This window comes from Rousettus aegyptiacus, unplaced genomic scaffold (assembly GCF_014176215.1).
Source record: "Rousettus aegyptiacus isolate mRouAeg1 unplaced genomic scaffold, mRouAeg1.p scaffold_m13_p_16, whole genome shotgun sequence".
In the NCBI taxonomy this organism is placed as follows: domain Eukaryota; kingdom Metazoa; phylum Chordata; class Mammalia; order Chiroptera; family Pteropodidae; genus Rousettus; species Rousettus aegyptiacus.
Genome location: NW_023416291.1, coordinates 188,584 through 207,182, shown reverse-complemented (window position 1 = coordinate 207,182; position 18,599 = coordinate 188,584). Strand labels below are relative to the sequence as shown.

General features: G+C 43.4%; 1 protein-coding gene across 2 annotated transcripts; it reads right to left on the bottom strand.

The window, feature by feature from the left end:
- Positions 1-4,338: 4,338 nt before the first annotated feature.
- On the bottom strand, positions 4,339-18,435 carry LARP7 (La ribonucleoprotein 7, transcriptional regulator). Of its 2 annotated transcripts, none has more exons than XM_016144842.2 (13): positions 18,357-18,435; positions 15,704-15,901; positions 15,328-15,428; positions 15,174-15,257; positions 14,905-15,069; positions 14,726-14,819; positions 14,297-14,647; positions 14,086-14,230; positions 12,403-12,554; positions 11,468-11,586; positions 8,321-8,480; positions 7,991-8,082; positions 4,339-4,931 (listed from the first exon to the last, which is right to left on the bottom strand). In XM_016144842.2, the coding sequence occupies exons 1-13, from the start codon at positions 18,403-18,405 to the stop codon at positions 4,851-4,853; spliced, it is 1,791 nt and encodes a 596-aa protein (XP_016000328.2). In that variant the 5' UTR covers positions 18,406-18,435; the 3' UTR covers positions 4,339-4,850. The 2 variants fall into 2 exon arrangements, with proteins under 2 accessions (XP_016000328.2, XP_036089284.1); XM_036233391.1 differs by having other exon boundaries at positions 14,297-14,650; positions 18,357-18,433.
- Positions 18,436-18,599: the final 164 nt, after the last annotated feature.

The following is an 18,599-nucleotide window of genomic DNA, read 5'->3' as shown; positions in this document are numbered from 1 at the left end:
GGTCTGGCACCTCCCGCTGGACGGCCGCATTCCCAGGCTCTCCAGACACTACCCCCTGCCACACACACCCCCCAGGTCCAGCCCGCACGTTTGCCCTTGGCTCTCGTCCCGTCGGTGAAGGTCACAAAAGCGAGGCAGGCTCCTGACATGCTCCGGAGGATCATTATCAACTTCACAGGAGGGGCCAAAACAAAAACAAAAACAAAACGCTTTTAGAAACGCTGAGCAGGCCCTTACTCAGGAATTCAGGACCGTCTCCTTTGTGCTCCACCCTTGCCTGCCAGGAGCACTTCTAGGAATTTATCCTGAGCACACACAAGTGGTTACAATAATCAAAACACAGAAAACTAAGTGTCAAGCAAGAACAGATGGATCAGAGCTACGGCAGGGAACATAACGGTGCACGCCACGTAGCTCCCAAAAGCAGCGATGCTGCTCTGAGGGACGGCGGTGGGTGCTCGCCGCGAGCCCGCGGGACGGCGGTGGGTGCTCGCCGCGAGCCCGCGGGACGGCGGTGGGTGCTCGCCGCGAGCCCGTGCGTGCTGGGTGGCGGGCGAGGGCACCACCACCCTTCCGGGCAAACCTGACTCAGAGGTCATGTTTACCAACAGAAAAATCTTTGCCGTCGACTGTTAGGAAACACGGGAAGTTACAAAACAGCCTAGTAATGTATAGAATTTTGGTGATTTCCTTGACTTTTTTCTTGTGTAGTTCTAATTTTTTCCTCAATGAGTTTGTGTTGTTTATGTAAGTGAAATTACAGGGGCAGGATATTTTAAATTAAAGTTTAGTTATTTTTCAGTACTTGAGGTAACTGGAAACTCTAGCTTTGTGCCTGTATTTACTTTCTTTCTTATTGTTTGGCTTTTTTTTTTTTTTAATCTAGAGACAGGGCAAATAGAGTTGGTTTCCTTAGTAATAGTAGCTAAAGCTCCCAAACATTCTTTTCTTTTTGTCTTTTTTCATTACTTTCTTTTAAAACTGTTTGGATTTCCTGAGTAAAGATATGCATACTAATTACTAGCCCAATTTTATTCTAGGAGCTTAAAAATGATGACTGTGAAAACAGCTCGATTCAAAGTTTACACCAACAATTTTAAGTGGGTCATCAGCCCCTCCTAGGGTTCTTAGACACTTTTCAATAGTGCAGCTCAAGTTCAAGGGCCGGGGTCTTACAGCACAGATGCCGACAAGCGCTCTCATATCAAACATAAAGGTTGGATTTGAAGGAGTCTTCAACTTTGCGTTCATTTTTAAATTAAATGCAAACAGGACAGAAGGCCGTCAAAGTGTCCGTCTCTGCCTCATCCCTCCACCGAAGGGACCGGATCCCGACGTGCTGCGCCACCCGGAGACGCTCAGCGCCCGTGGCAGCTCGGGCGAGGCGCTCTCTGGCGGAGGCGTGCTCCCTCTCCTGCGGCACGCAGTGGGTTGCACCGCGCTGCGGACCCGTGGCGTCTCCTCTCCACCTCCGTCGTAACTGTTGCCGCGTATTCGATGTGATAAACGTCAGGATGGAAACAGCTGGCCTCCTTCTGATGACCAGGCACGCCCGCCCTCGGGGTTTCGCGTGCGCGTGCGCAGTGCTCCCACGGGTGTGGGGATGCGCCCCGGCCACGCCTGACACGGGCCCGTCCCCCTGGGAGTCGGCTCCAGCATGCGCCTGGGCCACCTGGGGGTGACAACGCAGCCTCTGGAAAGGCGCGGCCCGCTTCGGGGCCCCCTGTCCCCCTGCTCACAGCTGCGCCTCCCTCGCTCTGCCTACTGCGACCAGGGGAATCATGACGTTTCTTCCTTGCTCGCTCAGGCACCACCTGAAAGCGCTGCTGCCCCCGGCCCACCTCGCCCCGGCCGTGAGGGGGAGCGGGGCACAGCGCTGAGGGCTCCGGGGTCCCTCGTGTCCTGTGCATGGCCCAGAAGCTACAAGGGAACCACCAGGCAGAGTGTGCAGGACCGAGGGGCATGACCTGGGACTGACTGGGCCCCTCAGATAGGCGACTGGAGACAAACGGGTCCCCCAATGTGGGACTGCACTGGCCTCCAGAATTCTGACTCAACTATAAGAGAAAGGGAGAACCTTAAGTTAATTAAACTCCTTTGTGGGGTGTGGGACCTAAAATAGAAACTAAGTTGAGTTGCGGAGAATAAAGTTTATATTTCTTGTACACCTTAGTTTATGGGCTGAGATTTACACTGCAACAGAAATAATGGATTTTGTAATACTTTAGGTGAAGTGCTATGCGATGTATTATTTCCCCAGATCCATTCGGTCAAAAATCTAATTACTAATTGCATAATGAATTCACTAGCTCACCCACAAGATATCAAGACTGATCTTTACACATCCATCCAGGATATTTTACATATGCTGATATTCAGGATGAAGTTATCCTGAATACCAATCATAAAAAACTATCCATCTTATGAAAAACTAAGAACAGGAGTCTGCTGAGGGCACACAAATATTTAATAAGCATGTGAAAAGTAACCAACCTCATGAATGGTCAAGGAAATGTACACGGAACTGAGAAAAGGGATACATTTTTACCTCTCAGAACAGCAACTAGAAAGGCTGATCAGATGTTGCATCAATGAGAGTTTGGTACCAAAAGAAAAAGCTGAACATGCCCTTAAATGCTACTGCTGACACTGTGCGTGCAGTACTTCTGGGCCATCCCAGACGCACTGTTAGCTCCCTGTGTGCGCCAGCAATTCCTGCGCCCAAGCCTGTGCTGCGGGCACTCCCACGGCGGCAGGTGGAGGCCGGCCAGCCGCGCCCTGCACCCTGCTCCCCACAGCGCAGCGTGAGCCCGGGAGAAGCACGGCCGGCCGGGTGGCAGCGAGTGGCAGCATGTCCCCACTGAGCGGGAGCGGGCCGGGGAGAGGGAGCTGCCACGGTCACAGATGCATGTCTTTAAAGCAGAGACAGTTTAAGTCCCAGACTCCCAGGACCTCTGGCAAAGTGCTTCGGTTTCTCCATTTCAAAGAGGTGATCCCCGAGGCACTCACCTCCCGGAGGTGACACAGCTAACACACGACAGCAGACACGAAGCTTTCTTCTGTAAAAGTGACACTGAGCTACTGCCAGGTGCTTATAAAAGCTAGTTTTGTGGTTAAGGAAGCAAATGCCACTGACGTGCACACAGATGGGTACAAGCAGGCCCTTAAAAAAGAGGAATATGAACACGAGAATCAGTGATTTGAAAATAAAAAACTTTATGCAACTTTATCATATCCTCCACAACACCCGAAGCACACATTCAATTTAACTCAATTAAACACTTATGGAAACGATTTCTATGTGCTAAGTATCGGGTAAAGAAGGGTGTGCACACCCCACGGGATGACCTGGAAAGCTCAGGGAGGACTCCGCTTTCGTCCGCAGACATGCCACACGAGATTACGATCCTCTTGACTGGCTGTCTCCCCCAGAGCTGCACGGTGCAAGGGCAGGGACCTCACCTTTTCTCTGTATTTCCAGTGTGTACTGTGTCAGCGTCTGATTACAGCAGGGGCCAAACATATATCCTTTTAATTAAATGAATTATGGAATAAAAGAAAAAGTGAGCAGGGGTTCTCCTTGTCCGTCTTTAGGTTGTCCTGGCACTTACTGAACCAACGTCCATTTCTGTTGACCATCTCGACCTCCCGCTGGGACGCAGGCTCCAGGAGAGGGACCCGTCTGGTTTGCGCCACCTTTGTCTTCCCCAGGCTGCGACTGTGCCCAAACATGGTTGTTGAATCAGGGCTTATCTTGCCTTAAAACCTGCCAAGGGGAGAATCTCTGGAATTTTACTAGATAACCTCTCCAAAGCCACCTGAAGACAGCTGCCTTCTTGAAAGAGGCATACGCTTTTGGTTATTCTGGGCCCACTGGAGCATCCTTCGCCCCGACGCTCAGGACGGGGTGCAGCAGCCGTGGACGGCCTGTTTCCTCCTCAGTGTGTAGGTTTGCTTTCCTTCACGGAGAGAGAAGTGAGTGCCTGCTCAGGAGACCTAGATTCGGCAATAAAAAGCTGTTGTCACCCCTACAAGCCAGGTAGCCAATCTCTTCACGTCTCTGGCCCCCACAATGCACAGAGGACCGCCAGACCAGGCCCTCCCTCGGGACAGGGCCAGTGGAATCACAACAGTGAGCAGCCGGAGGACAGGAGCCCGTGGCCACTCAGTGAGCTTTCTGGGTGTTTTGGGCCCCAGTCTGTGATTTTCCTGAATAAAAAGACAGACCTCGATTCTGCCTGACCCTGATTCCTAGACTTTCACCCCAGTATTCATAGCATTTGGTACATTTTATTTTGGTTAGACAAAATAAACTTCATTTATGGAAAACAAACTCAATACTTTTAAAATTTAACATTTTAATTGGAAACAGTTCATATGGTCTGTTCAACAAAAGCTCAGATAGGCAAAGTACAATAAACAGAATGAAATAGTACACCTAAGTCTGTTTAGACCACATGAAAAGGTATCTAGGATATTTCAAACGGGAAACGCAAGCTACAAAATATTATGGTGAATCCACTGTAAAACATGGTTTCTAAACTATGTATTTATGTGGTAGATTATTTTTGCAAGCATGTTATTTGTTTTAGTAATACAAAAACAAAAAAATTAATAATAATGTTCAAAACATTTACTAAGTCACTTCTTAGGTTGATTAATGTTTAATGAAAAAATTTGGTATACAATGTACTTGTCTCTAGAAAAAAGTCTTATTTACAAAATAAGGATCAAAGGTAATTAAGTAAATGTAGGTTTCAAAAAAACATTCATTACAGGTTACAATACAAATGAATTTCCTAAAGACAACTCAAGTATCCAGTGAAGTCTAAGAGGTGAAGCCAATCCCTTCAGTCGTATTCAGAGAATCTAATGTGCATGCTTGCTTGCTGAGTCTTTGCCAGTCTAATCTTCTCAGCTTTGGTGATTAACTACAGAGAAAGAAACCAGAAATTAGAATGTACTGGATACCTAAAAACAAAAGACAATTATGACCAGAAAAACTCTATAATCGTCAGCCTGAATAAATTTTTTTCAAAAAGGAGAGAGGTAGATACATAAGATAATTAAGCTTAGGTCAAATCAATCACAGAAAGGGCTGTCTAGATTAAGGTTTATTAAATATAATGGACAGTCAACCTTTAGATTATCTAAAACCCTCCCACGCTTTAGTACTGCATCACTAAAAATTTTTCAACTAAAAATAGCCAGTCCAAGCCGGCAACTGTTTTACCTTTTAGGAGGGTTCAGAACCCCTGTTAGTTGTTTCATATCCCCTTGGGCTTGGACGCTTCTTAAATGCCATGTGGCTCTTAGTAACTGTATTGTAACTGTATTACTTGAATGAGACACTATATTTTGGGCTGAGTGCGACACAAAGGTTCTGATAAGTTGCTTACAAATTTAAAAAATAAAATATTCTAAATATGGTTGTATTTAGACTATTTTTTACACCCTAACATAAACACCTGAATATTTTTAAAGGCAAATGAAATTATGTGGCATGCAGACGACCTTTTAAACTGTCTAAACATTCCAAACGCCTTCTTGCTGAAAAAAATTTTAATATTTTAGCTTTGGAAGAAATGAAAATTTTCTCTTAATGAACAGATTCTAATGAGTGATCACTAACATAGCATCTTTAAAGCGTTTGGTGACCTGTAGCCATTGGCAGGAAGTTGCTGTAAGGTGATGAAAAGGCTGTTCTTCAGCGAGGTGAGTCAACGTGTAAACTACCACAGCCATGTGCTCCTCATAAATTTTACGGCTTCTATCTTTACCTGCTGAACATCTAACGTATCGGTAATCTGTAAAGACCGTTTTGATAAATACTAAAATCTAAATATGCTTTAAAAGCTAAAGAAAAATGAGAAAGGCCTTGCTTGGGCTGTCTCCAGGCAGCTACTGTCGAAGCTGGTCTTGAGTGTGTGGCATCCTGTGGGCGGATTTTTCCTGCACCTTCCCGACCTTCTCTGAAAGGTCTTAGTTTTCCCGGACTTTTATATGTAAGAATATAAACGCAGGAAATCAAATTATTTTCCACCCATTCCTTTTAATTCTGCATGAACTGACTGAGGCTCAGGAAACTGTCCCCAGGACCCTGCCCCATAACGTGAAAATTAAGAACCAGGATTTTCTTAGTGCTTCTTTCACGCCGTCATGGCGCAACCCAGCAGTGCCGTGGAGATGCGGGCTGCGGGTCGGCGCGGTGCGTGTCACACCTGGGCCGCTGCCCTTTCCTCACACGCGCCTGTGACCGAGGCCACACTGTCCCAGCCTGTCTCCCCCAGGGGCTCCCGCTTCCTGCTGCTGCACTGGGAAGCTGTCACCCAGCCTCATGGCTGCTGGCCACTCCCGGGCTCAGCTCCACCGTTGCCCTCGCAGAGGGGGCTCCCAGACAACCCCCAGCGGCCCTCCAGCACCCACGTCCCCGACCAGGCCGCTCCCTGCAGCTTCAGGGAAACGGGACTTTGCTGCCCACGGCCGCGGTCCCAGCGGGGAAGGCAGTGGCCGACACTGACGGGTGCTCACGTGCATACACCCGGCAGGTTCACAGAAATGCAGGCTGACAAACTGAGCGCTCCACCCCCCCTCCTCCAAAGAGCCTGTGCAGGGTGGGTGGCCCGGTTTCCACTGCACGGCAGGAGCCGACCAGCCACTTCCATAACTGCAGCGAGGACCCGACCTTGAAGACATTTCTAGTTATGAAACAAGCCACGCTGAGGACGAGCCCGGCGTGCGAGGGGAAATGGGGACGGGGGAGCCCAACGCTCAGCGCAGAGCTCCTCGCGGCCTGTACCACTCCAGCCCAGTCAGCACAACTCCCCAGTCACCGGTTCCTGGCCTCAGATTTAATTTTTGAAAATGGGATCTTCTCAGAAAAACAAAATTACTAATTCCTAGTTTCACAAATATATAAAACTTAAATAAAATCACACACCAATTAAAGGATAAGTATTATTTAGCAAAGTGACTTCATTTCAGGGGTGAGCTCTGGATTAACTATTTTAACATTTAAATAATCTCGAACTGGCTTTAAAATTAACACCTCACAGACCTGAAAGGCTCTCAGGAAGGAAGGAGGCCGCCCCCGCCTGAGCAAACTGCCCGCATGCATGGAAACCGAATTAGCAAAGACCAGTGGGAAACCTCCTCTCAAATTATCCTAAATTCCGATGACTCCAAGGTGACTCAAGGCTGATGAAAAACACTTGACTTTAAAGTTAAATTAAAAAAATATTTTATACAAATACGATTCCAAATCAACAAACCTAGAACACAGAAGTATGACTTTTTAAGTGCTAACCAACAATAAAAGTGTGTACATCTTTTTAATTTTTTTTTTAACAATATACATTTTAAAATTTTGGTAACAGTAATAATATAGTTACTATGTGCTCTATTTTGTTCTAAGCACTTCAAGAGGTACTAACCTTTACAAGTACGATCATTTGTTTAAACAAAAATAATCACTGCTTGCTGGCAACAATGATTTGATAACCCGTCAGTGAGAAACTTGCTTTAAATTATTTTATGTATCTAAGCTTTTTTATGTCACTTGTTGAGCATTAGAGAAAAATAAAGCTTATCACCGCTATGGAAACACTATACATAAAGTCTCTCAATCTTATCTCTGGAGACTACTATCTTTAAACACCACTCTAAATACATTGTGTTTTTACCATTGAGACAATGTTTAAATAATCATTTACCACCTAACTACAAAACACAGTGACCAGAAACAGATTGCTTTAAGTTACATCACTAGTTCAAAAAAGAAAAACTCTATATTAAAATCTTGTACCATGTGAAGAAAATAATTCTGGTTTCGTGTATTACAGAGGAGTGTTTCCTCTCAACGTACATCTTTGTTATGCACAGCAAAACCAAGGTTATGTTAGGGCTCCGCAGTACTTCCAGAGACCGTCGGCCTCTGAAAAATGGCTAGAAAACAAAAACTCCACACTAAAAACAAATACGAATTGATTACCTTCTCGGTGCCTCTTTTCTTTTCTCGAGGCTGATTAAGTTTGGCCTGCCTGTCTACCAAAATCTTCTGCCAATACCTCTGTTCATGATCACCTTGAAAACAAACAGAAACCATCGATCACTGAATATAAGGATAAGGGAACGTATGAAGACGTATTCGATGCGTTAAGTGACCAATAATACAGCTAGAACAGCTGTCCGATTACATTCGGTGCTACTCTACACATACAAGAGCATGAAAAAACAAACACCAGTTTTATCAGCAAAACTCAGAAAGTACAGTTGACCCATGATAAGAACTGTCAAAAAAGAAAATTCTATGGAGTTTTACCAGAAAGGATCTCGAGCTTCCAGGAGTGTTTCTTTTTAATGTCCATGTGTGCGCTTAACACTGCTTGGGCGTCCTTGGGAGTTTTAAACCTAGCATGGCATTCTGTGTCCCCTTCTAGCAAGTCCACGTAAACCACCTCTGAGACTGCTGCCAAAGTGTCCTGCATTAGAGTTCAGAAAGATATAACATGAATGAAAAACAATTCATCATAATTCTAAAGTTTTTCCAATGGCTATGTCAGATTTCTGTAAATAAGCCTTGTGAAGCTTAACGCGAGAACTACTCGACCTCAAACATTTCTCCTAGAGTATATATAAACGCTCTTTGAAACTAACAGGGACAGAGCTGAGAACCAATTTAAACAACTCCAACCAGCCGCATCATAGCTTTCTCTCACTCAACCACACCGCTAAACTTTAACTAGAATAGAAATGTCCCTAAGGACAGCAGGCCCGCAGGCCAGGGTGCACGAATACCCCCGCCCCCGCAATCGGGAAAAGGGGGGTTCCGAGTCTCCGTGCAGCTAGAACAAGGAATAAGAGAAAAATGAAAAGCCCCACACAGTTTGGGGGAGAAGGTGTGTTTCCACTAACTCCCACAAAATCACTTATGACTTGAAACATGTAAAAACCACTCCACTTTTTAATAACAACTCATGAAAAAAAAAACAAGTTTCATGAAAACTACAAAAACTCGAGGTTCCCAGGTGGATCTATGGGAACATAGCCCAAAAGCTCTTACTTTTTAATAAAATAACCTAAGCAACTTCTAAACAACTCTTGGCCACTCAGCAAGAAAAAGTTCTACCTGGAAAGCCCGCTGTGAGGGCAAATTAACAAGATTCCTGCATTCCTCATCATTTTTTTTTTCACAGCTGGTTCTACAGTAAATACAATGCAATTATGCAGGAATGTTACACTAATTCTTAATTCCTCAACCTCCATTCAGGAAGCTAAAGAAGAAACTGGAGATTCCCAACGGGGGGGGAAAGCCTCTTACCCATCTCTTCCCCTGTAGTTTTTGTCAGTTTTAGATTTCACCCAAAATATCAAGCTGCAACTAATTTAGATTACTTTTAGATATTGGGTTTTTAAAGTCTGAATTACAGAAAGAACTGAGCAACACCTGAAAATACTATTTGATTATGGAATAAAAAAAGTTTACTACTTAATAGCAAAGCATACGTAGTAAAAACCTGAGTGTCTGCAGAAGTCGGGGAGCAAATAAGTCTCAACTCACCCCAACACACTGCCTAAAACACAGAAGGCGTGCTTGTAATGTTTGCTAATTCAATGAAAAAAGAGAAAGAGCTAGAGACAAATAAACTTGCCAATTCTTTCCAATTCTTTAGTTAATAGCAGTACTAAATTTAGACACAAAAAAGAAAAATTATCAGTTTCGAAGTTGATAAAATCTAACTATTCAAGAATAGTATAGCTGTTATTGATTTATAAGATTAGATCACTGCAATTGAAAAGATGTTTAGTAAGCATCCATTATAATCTCGGGTAATCTCTGAATTTAAAACTCTTCTTTAAATGACAAATTAGCCTGGTGATAATTGCAAGGGGTAAGGCACAAACAGTATCCTCCATCCTCATAGCTCTGATTTGTTCCAGCAAAATGTAAATAACAGTTACTTTACGATTACTAGATTTTGATGATCGTAAATGAAGAGTTTGTAATTAATAGCTACCATTTAGAGAATAAAAGCTCTTTAATATAATTAAATGTCAGTCATTCCAAATAACAAACTTTAAATTTTCTTTTAACTCTTTTGCAACCTAACTAATCACAGCAGCACTTATACCCTTAATTTCATCCTTCTTATCTAAAATTCTATACTGCTACAATACTCTACAAGCTGGTAATATCAATTTGGGACTGACCAAATGCTTCATTGATATCATCAAGAGAATCTACATGTCCATGTTAGTGACAGAGTTTCAGACAGAGCGCTCACATGTGATCAGTGAGCAGCCTCGATGGCCGTGCAAGTTACAGAGGACGGGTATGAGTATGGAACCTCCAAACAACAAACCCCAGGCCGAAGGTCAGGGCAAGAATCGTCAATGTACGTGCTGTGTTATACGATATTTTACACTGAGTAAAAAGTGTCTCACCTAAATGGGTGACAGGGTAAGGGTGAATGAAACACAGTGCTCCCCCACAGAATACATCAGTAAGAAATACTGTTGTACTGCTGTACAAAAGGCTGTATTAGACAAGTTATATAAAGTGTAAAATGACTACAGAAAAGCTCAAATAGCAAGTTGTAAATTACACGTAACTATGGATTTATCTGTACACGCATTCAAAATTTTGTAGTTTTTCAAATATACTTTTCTGTTACTGTTCCAATTTTTAAAAACAATCAGCAAGGTTTAATAAACACTGACAAAAATTTTAAACATACTATTAAAAAGGGGTCTTTTCTCCAAAATAACCTGCATTTCTTTCACGAAAAAAGGTTCAATTTTTGAGGGGATTCATTAATAAAAATAAACTAAATCCATGGTTAAGAGAAAAATATGCATTTTGTTTCTTTTAGTCCAAAGTAGTTTTGACTTTTTTTACGTCACAAAACCTTTTAGAAATCTATTGAAAGCTCAGAAAGCTCCTGGAAGCAAATTACAAATTATCCAGTTTGCTCCAAAACCTGAGAACAGCAGATTATGGTTTTCAAATAATTTCTGACCAACTAATGTTGATCAAATATTTTGAAAAGTTTTGGCACTAAGTATTTTTCTAAAATCCATTTTTTCTGAAAACAGAAAAAGTGCCTTAAAAAGTGGACCCTGAGACAGCACCCAACCGACCTGCTCCGTCAGGAACTGTGCCTGCAGCGTGGCTTCCTCACTCACTACACAACTCACCATCGAGCACCAATAAAAATGACCCCGAACTGCAGTTTCCCTACAGAAAAATGTGTGCACTGTGCTCATAGGACTTTTGAGCCAGCGAGGGCTTCGGTCTTAAATTTGACTTTAAGTCAAATGTAAGAGTCACTATGGGATTGAACCCTGCAAGCAGTTTACCACAGAGGAACAAATTCTGATTTGCTTCGTTTTCCATATTCAAAACATTTTCACACAGGGCTTTTCAGGGGAAACAGGGACAAGTACCCTGGGGCCTCCAAAGCCTTACCCTGACGAGTTTCCTGCCAGGAAGAGGCTCAGCGCTAAGGATCTTCACAATCACACCGCTCACAAACTGGGGTCCTGCCACATCCGCCTTCTCTTGGGGACAACACTGGGCACTGTTTGCTGTGGATTAAAAAGACCAGAAGTAAACCTCTTACACTTAATCATTCAACACTTAGGAGCCCGCTTTAGAATCATCAACTTCTTAGCTACTTTTGTTGATTTACTTAAATTATCTTGAATTAGTAATTAATAAAGTTATTATGTTGTAAGTTGTTGGGGCTCAGGGTAGGTCTTCCCGACAAAGTCATACTACATATTGCAGAACACCATGAAATGAAATACAAAAATTTCTATTACTCAATGCAAACTGTTACTGTTGAGAGCACTTGTAAGACACTCAAAAAAGAAGAAGCCCCCTTTCCCTGAAGCAAGTGACAAAGTGCCCTTACATTTGATGAGGTGAAAAAGCAGACAATGACAGAATGTCACAGAATGCTCTATACGATAATTCGGACGGGAGAATTTATGTTTCCATTACAGGACTTTAAAATATACACTAACGTTGAGAATGTCATAGAATTGTTGCTCTAATTTGTTACTGCTTTTGATTAATACTATGGAATGAAATTACATGTGAGAAATTACAATGTTTCTACAAACTTGCTCAATTCATAAATTAGGCACTCGCTACTAAATCTAAGAATGAAAACTGTACAGAAAACATAAGTGTAAGTTTAAATTATACCATTTTAAATAAGCACTTCAAATATTCTTATATCAAGAATAAATCGCATCTTGGCTACTAACCAAATCAATTTTTCTAACAATGATCATCATATAATTTTTTAGAAATTAAAGTTTATCCTATAACTCAAATGTGGTATTTTAATATGAAGTACAACATAATGCTACAAAAAGTATCATATTGATGTTTACTTTTTCCATTTTTCATTCCAGACTTATTAGTTACTCCGTGGTCTGTTTCCATTTCTGACTCCGATTTTATTTGGGATATTGTTTTTTTTAAAGAAGCCATACTGGCTTTTTGCAGTGCTAAATATTCTTTCTTCAAATCCATCCACTCACTCCTGTAATGAAAAAAACGTACATTTGAAATAACAACGGATACTTAAATACCTAAACACATTCTTTCACAGTGATTTGCAACCAACCACTCCTCCCCCCAATTTATTTCTTAAACACACTCAAATTATTACCAGCGTTCTAAATCTATCTAGCAAACAAGCAAATGGGAGTTCTCCTAGCACCAACATTCAGATTAAATGTTTTAAATTTGCAATCCAATTCTTAAGTATATCTCAGTTATGTGAATTTTTGAAAATAAAAGTTTTGAATTAACTAGTAGCATTTACTTAGAAGAGTCATCTCTGGGGGAAAAATGAGAGGTTAAAATTTAAAGATTACTTGTTAAACTGCCTCCAATTTCAGAGATAACATTCCTTCGTATTTAACTAGAATCAAAGGGAATTTCTAAGAAGAAAAAAACACCCCTGGAAGCAATTTATTCATTGACACACCTTTAACATGTAGATGCCTCTTCAAACAGCTGGAGCCCTCCAGATAGGAGCACAATGGGCTGAGGCTCCAGGGCTTTGTCAGCCCTAATCTATGCCATCAAACAAGCAGATAGCGATTTTTTAAAGAGGAGGATATCTTGTGGTAATGGTTTTAGCTGTTAACATTGACATCTGTATACTTCAAAAAAAGAAAAGGGGGATCTAGACCCACCCGGGCTCGTACCTTCCCAGAGATCTGATCTATTAGAATAACAAAAGGCTCTTAATGACTCTCACAGATAAAAAGGCAAAGGAACTCAGGAGTTAAGAATAGCATAAATACCAGAGCCTAGTCTTTGCTTTTATGCTTGCAGACCAGAACCCGACTCTCAGGAACAGTAACCCCGGAAGGTCAAGAAACTTCCTCGAGGTATGCCTGCAGTTTGCACTCTCCTGCGCGGTCTCCTCGTCCGGTCCATGGGCTCCCTTTAACTTTAACATGGAAGTGCTTTCTGTCACTTTCCAAGTAGTAAGTGCTTCCATGTTTTAGTAGAAGTGAGTCCAAATTGCTCGTCGGATCCCACATGGCACCCTTGTTACTTCAGAGACGACGGGGACCCCTCTGCTCTAGCGTGGGGTACCTACTGCTTCCAACTAAAGTAAGTGCTTACATGTTTTAATGGTGTCTCCGAACCGACACAGGTTTATTCTCTAACTTTGCAGGTTGAAGCTGCTCCTGATCCACGTTCTTCCGAGCCTGGGCTCCCCATCACTTAAACGTGGATGTACTGGCTCTGAACTACAGAAGTAAGTGCTTCCATGTTTAGTGATGGTGAGTCTGCCTGCCACCCACGGAACACGGAAGCCACACCTGTGGTCTGTTTAGGGACACCCGCGACTATAACGTGGAAGCATTTGCTGTGACACGACAGCAGTAAGTGCTTCCATGTTTTAGTGTGGTGGTCCCTTTTCAGCCTCGATCGTCGCAGACCAGGCCACAGGCCGTCACTGTTGCTAATATGCAACTCTGTTCACACAGCTGGAATTGCACTTTAGCAATGGTGACGGGCTGTGCGCGCTGCCACGCGGCGCCAGCACCTACTTGGACAGCACGCGCAGGGGGATGACCTCCTCTCCCATTCGGTGCCTCTCTTTGTGCTTCTTCTTATGCTTCCTCTTTGCCTTTAAGAGGGATCCGTCTTTTACGTCTCCAGTATCCTTTTCCTCTTCAGTAGAGAGCTCTAAATCTTTAAAAAATAAAGACAAATTAAGAAGTGACTTCTCTACCTAGCCCTACCTCCAAGCGTGACTACCTTTGTCTTCTCTGGACACCTCCGAGGATTTCTTCAGGCCTTCGCTCTGAGCCTTCCTCTTGACCTTGGACCTGGGGGCAAGGACCTCCGCCTCTCCAGACCTACTTCTCTTCCTCTTCCCCCTTCGGATAGAAGGCGAGCTGCTCACTTCAGCCCTTTCCCGCTTCTTCTTCCTCTTGGCGGGCGGCTTCTGCGGCTCTGTGACCTCCGTTTCAGAGCCCTCTGAGGTTTCCCTGGGCCTCTTTGCGGCGAGGCCGCTGCTGTCCTGGCTCACGTCCCCGGCAGACTCTCCAGTCTGGGTGCTGTCTTCCTTTTTCACACGCCCTTTCTTTTTCTTCTTCCTTTTCTTTTCTTCTGTAACAATACTGCCGTTAATTCTCATTTTACTTAAAACTGCACCTACTTAAATGTCAACAGCATAAAACTCACCAGTGACTCTAAGGGCAGGAATGGGCTTATTTTTCACAGTTTTGGGAAATATGCCAGGTTTTCTTGGTGCTTCCTCTGGTGGGTTGTTAAGAAACTGAAATGAAATTGGCACAAAGTTTTCTGTTGCCATTTTAAAACGCTTGCTAATCCTGTTTTTTCTTTCCAGGTTCTGGACCTACCTCTATAGCTTTTGCTGCTTGTTCTTTTGTTTCGAACTCCACAAAGGCAAACCCCTTAGGGTCTCCGGTAGACTTGTAGTGTGGTATGCTGACGTACACAACGTTGCCGCACTTCCCGAACACTCTTTCAATCCAGCTATGGTTAACGTTTTTGGGAAGTAATTCCTACGATAAATTAGATGCAGTATTAAGTGTTACGGGTTTTCAGGTCAATAAATTTTCACTTGAATAGTAAAATGTTTCTGACTTTTTCTAGAAAAATGGCTTACCACGTACACTGTCCGCTCATCCTCATCCTGTGGTCTTTCACCCAGAGGTTTTTTTCTCCTGATCCTGGTGCCTTCTAAATCCAGCTTTAAAAGAATACATAAGTTTAAACTCCTATAATAATACAAGATAAAAAAAAATCGTAACAATTCTTACCTCTACAACAGCTGAACTTCTCAGCGCTCTGGCTATTAACTTGCCATCTGTGGTCAATTTTTTCATTTTGTTAAAAGACACGAGAAGTGATATATCAACATCTAATAGAAATATAAAAGTGAATGAGTCTACTAGATATTTGTGTCACATTTCAACATGCAACAAAAAACATTTTACCTCCTTTAAAAAACTGGTGTTTTAGAATCAGTACAACATAAAATGCCTTCTTGTCTTGAATTTAACTTCCTAAAAGCACAGAACATGCCTAATGCCTGTCCATTATCTAAAATATATGTGGTAAATCTATTTGTACTATTTCAGAAGTAGATAAAAAACACACATCTAAACTGGTTCCGTTACACAGAAGCAAACTTACATCCATCTCTAGATTTTTCTATCTGCTCTCGAAGAAATCTATCCTTGTGCAGATTTGCATCTCCAAACCAGAAGTCCACCTGCTTAGCGATATCTGCAAGCACCTGTTTAACTCGAGACCGTTTCTTTTTTTCTACTTTTTTTTCAGTACTTTCCTCTTCCATTGTTTTTTCTTGATTTCCACTTTCAGTTTCCATTCCTGTGAATTAGAGGTAAATACTTAAGCCTGGTGTAATAGAGAAAAACATTTAGTATTTGAAAGGGCAGTGGACTACATACAACCATACCACCAAGTTACACTTTTAGGACAGTGAGTCCAAGTGTAAGATTAAGGGACTCCAGACATTTCATCTCAACAGACCACAAAAAAGTTATTTTTAAATATGTAACCTCCAATGAAAATAATCAGCCTTCAGTTGGCCTTCCCATCACGGCATTTACTTCTTGGGCAATTACTAAGCCCATCCAATTCCTTGGCATGCCTATCTCCTGTGCCCCTCAGCTCTGGCCACACTGGCCCAGCTGTCCCTAAGCTCAGCCAGCAAATTCAATGAGGGCCTTTTAAGCCTGCTGCTCTCAAATACTTATCCCCCAGATGACATGGCTTGCTCCCTCATGTGCTGAAATCCTGTTCACATGTCACTTCAGGGAGGTCTTCACCCACAACTATATTTAAAACCGAAAACTTCTGGACAAATACACTACCTCCCCTGACTTACCAGTCCCCATTGTATGTACTGCCTCTAACGTCATTATGTCATGTTTTTTATCCTTCGTAGAAATGTAGGATTGATAAAGGTTGATAAAATCTGTGATTTTTGTGTTTTACTCACTGATGAAAGCATTCCCAGTCCCTGGCACATGGGAGTCAAATATTTGTTGAATGTATTATCATAATTAAATCACTAGAGATAGGCACACAAAAATGACTACATGAGCAAAGGCTTACCATCAGGCCTGGGATGATACAGGCCTGCCTGAGAATAAGCTTGGTCTCGCCTGAGAGTTTAAAAAAAAAAGGCAATGGTTTGGGTTAATTGCTGGGTCTGGGTAAGTACTGGGGCAGGCCTCCAGGTGAGACAAAAATGCCGTCTCCAGTGTATCTTCTGCCTTGTATCCTTTTCTAAAGCTCAGTAAACATGGCATTAGATTAAAGCCTAAACTAGAATCTGTTGCAGCACTGATGCTGCAGCGAGTAACAGAAATAAAGTGTTTAAAAGTGACACCCGTCAAGAGGGCACAAAGCCCTCTTCGAGTCTCCAACTACTCGTGCATTCTTGCCAAGGTGCAGTTTTTTCAGAAGGGAGTGTTAACAGTGGATTCTGCTGTGGATTTACCTGGTCCAGACTGTCACTGTTTTGCCTGAACTACATTCAGCATCCTAACATTGGCTTGCTTCTGTGTTCATCAACTTTCCAGACAGCAGACAGAGTAGCCATGTAAATACGTAAACCAGACCACGTCAGCCTCTTGCATGAAATCCAAAGGTTTTATTACCATACTCAGAATCAAACCCTAAGTCTCTACTGTGGCCTACTAGGCCTGAGGCTAACTTCACTTCTTACAATTCTTCCCTGCAGGTCTCTCCACCCACACATATCACCTTTGCCTTCTTCTTCCTTAAACATAAGGCCATTCCCTCAAGACCTCTGCTCTAGCTGCTCTCTTTACCTTCCCCACCACACCTGTAGGGATGACTGCCTTGTTCATTTAGGTCTCTGCAATCCTCACCTGCGCAGAGGCTTTCTTTTTGACCCAACCTAAAATAGCCCCTACCAGTTAACTTTAATGCTTCCTACCCCCTCAGCCGCCACTTTCTTCCCAGTTTCCTTTTAGCCGCTACCTGGAGTTGTGATGTTGTCTATCTACCCCACTAGTGTAAACACTACCAGGGCTGGGACTTTGGCCTGACCACGCCCTATGAACCTGTTGATTATATTTAAGAGCATCTTACAAACTGTTCAAATTCTTTTGTAAGGAGTATAATTATAAATAAAATACAAATGTAGACTATGATTATCTCCACAGCAGAATCCAATGCTAACTCTTTCTGAAAAAAAATCTATACGTTGTAAAAGGCAGACTGCCAGCTCTCTAATTCCTCTGCTTGTCAGAGCCACTATCTAAGGAAACAGTGGGCAGAACTGCGTAAGCACAGAAAGTCAGTCTCCCAGAAACCAGGCTTTCCGCATTAATTCTCATATCGCAGCCCAGGGGCTGCCCTTCACTCCCTCTCCTGAGGGTTACTTCTTGGCTTGGAGGATTAAGTTCAGAAACTCTTATTGGGTGTGCTAATACATGTCTGCAATCGCGATCTTAAACACACCTTCATTTTAGAGGAAGAGATGGATTGAACAACTCATCCACAGCTCTTATGATGCTTTAAGGGAAACTGTGTGCCCAAAAGGTTAAGAACTAGTCACAGCCAGCCATTCGAGGCTACCGGGGCACTTGCCTCTGTGCCTTCGCTTTGATGCGTCTCCCCGTCTTACCTGCCCTATAAACCTCTTCAATTTTCAAGGCCCCTTAAACGCCCTCCTGCTCTCTGCCACTTCCCACCCCGGCTCCCCGCCTGCCTCCCCCGGATGCCAACGAGCGCACCCGTGCCCTGCAGTTCGCGCTAATTGTCAACTCCCTTCCGTCCCTAGTTTCACCTTTGACAAGGACTAGAGTCCTGAAAGGAAAATGACCTAATGTCAACATGCACGTCCTCACTTTCCCTGTTCTTTGGCCCCAGTTCCAATCCGTGAAATAACGCAACTTCCCGTGCGACCGCCGCCCCGCTCGGCCCCGGCCCCCCCGCCCTGAGCGCGCCGGACGCCGCCCGCCCCGCCCCCAACGGCGGGCCCGCCCCCGCGGCCGAGGACGCCTGCGCGCGCACGGAGCTGGGCCGCGCG

Excerpts from the sequence above, each read along its gene's own strand:
- LARP7 (XM_036233391.1), bottom strand. The coding sequence starts at position 18,405 with ATGTTGACATTAGGTCATTTTCCTTTCAGGACTCTAGTCCTTGTCAAA. Across the intron at positions 15,070-15,173 it reads ATGAGCGGACAGTGTACGTG|GAATTACTTCCCAAAAACGT; the intron begins GTAAGCCATTTT and ends AATTTATCGTAG. Across the intron at positions 8,481-11,467 it reads CTGGCAGGAAACTCGTCAGG|GACACTTTGGCAGCAGTCTC; the intron begins GTAAGGCTTTGG and ends ACTCTAATGCAG.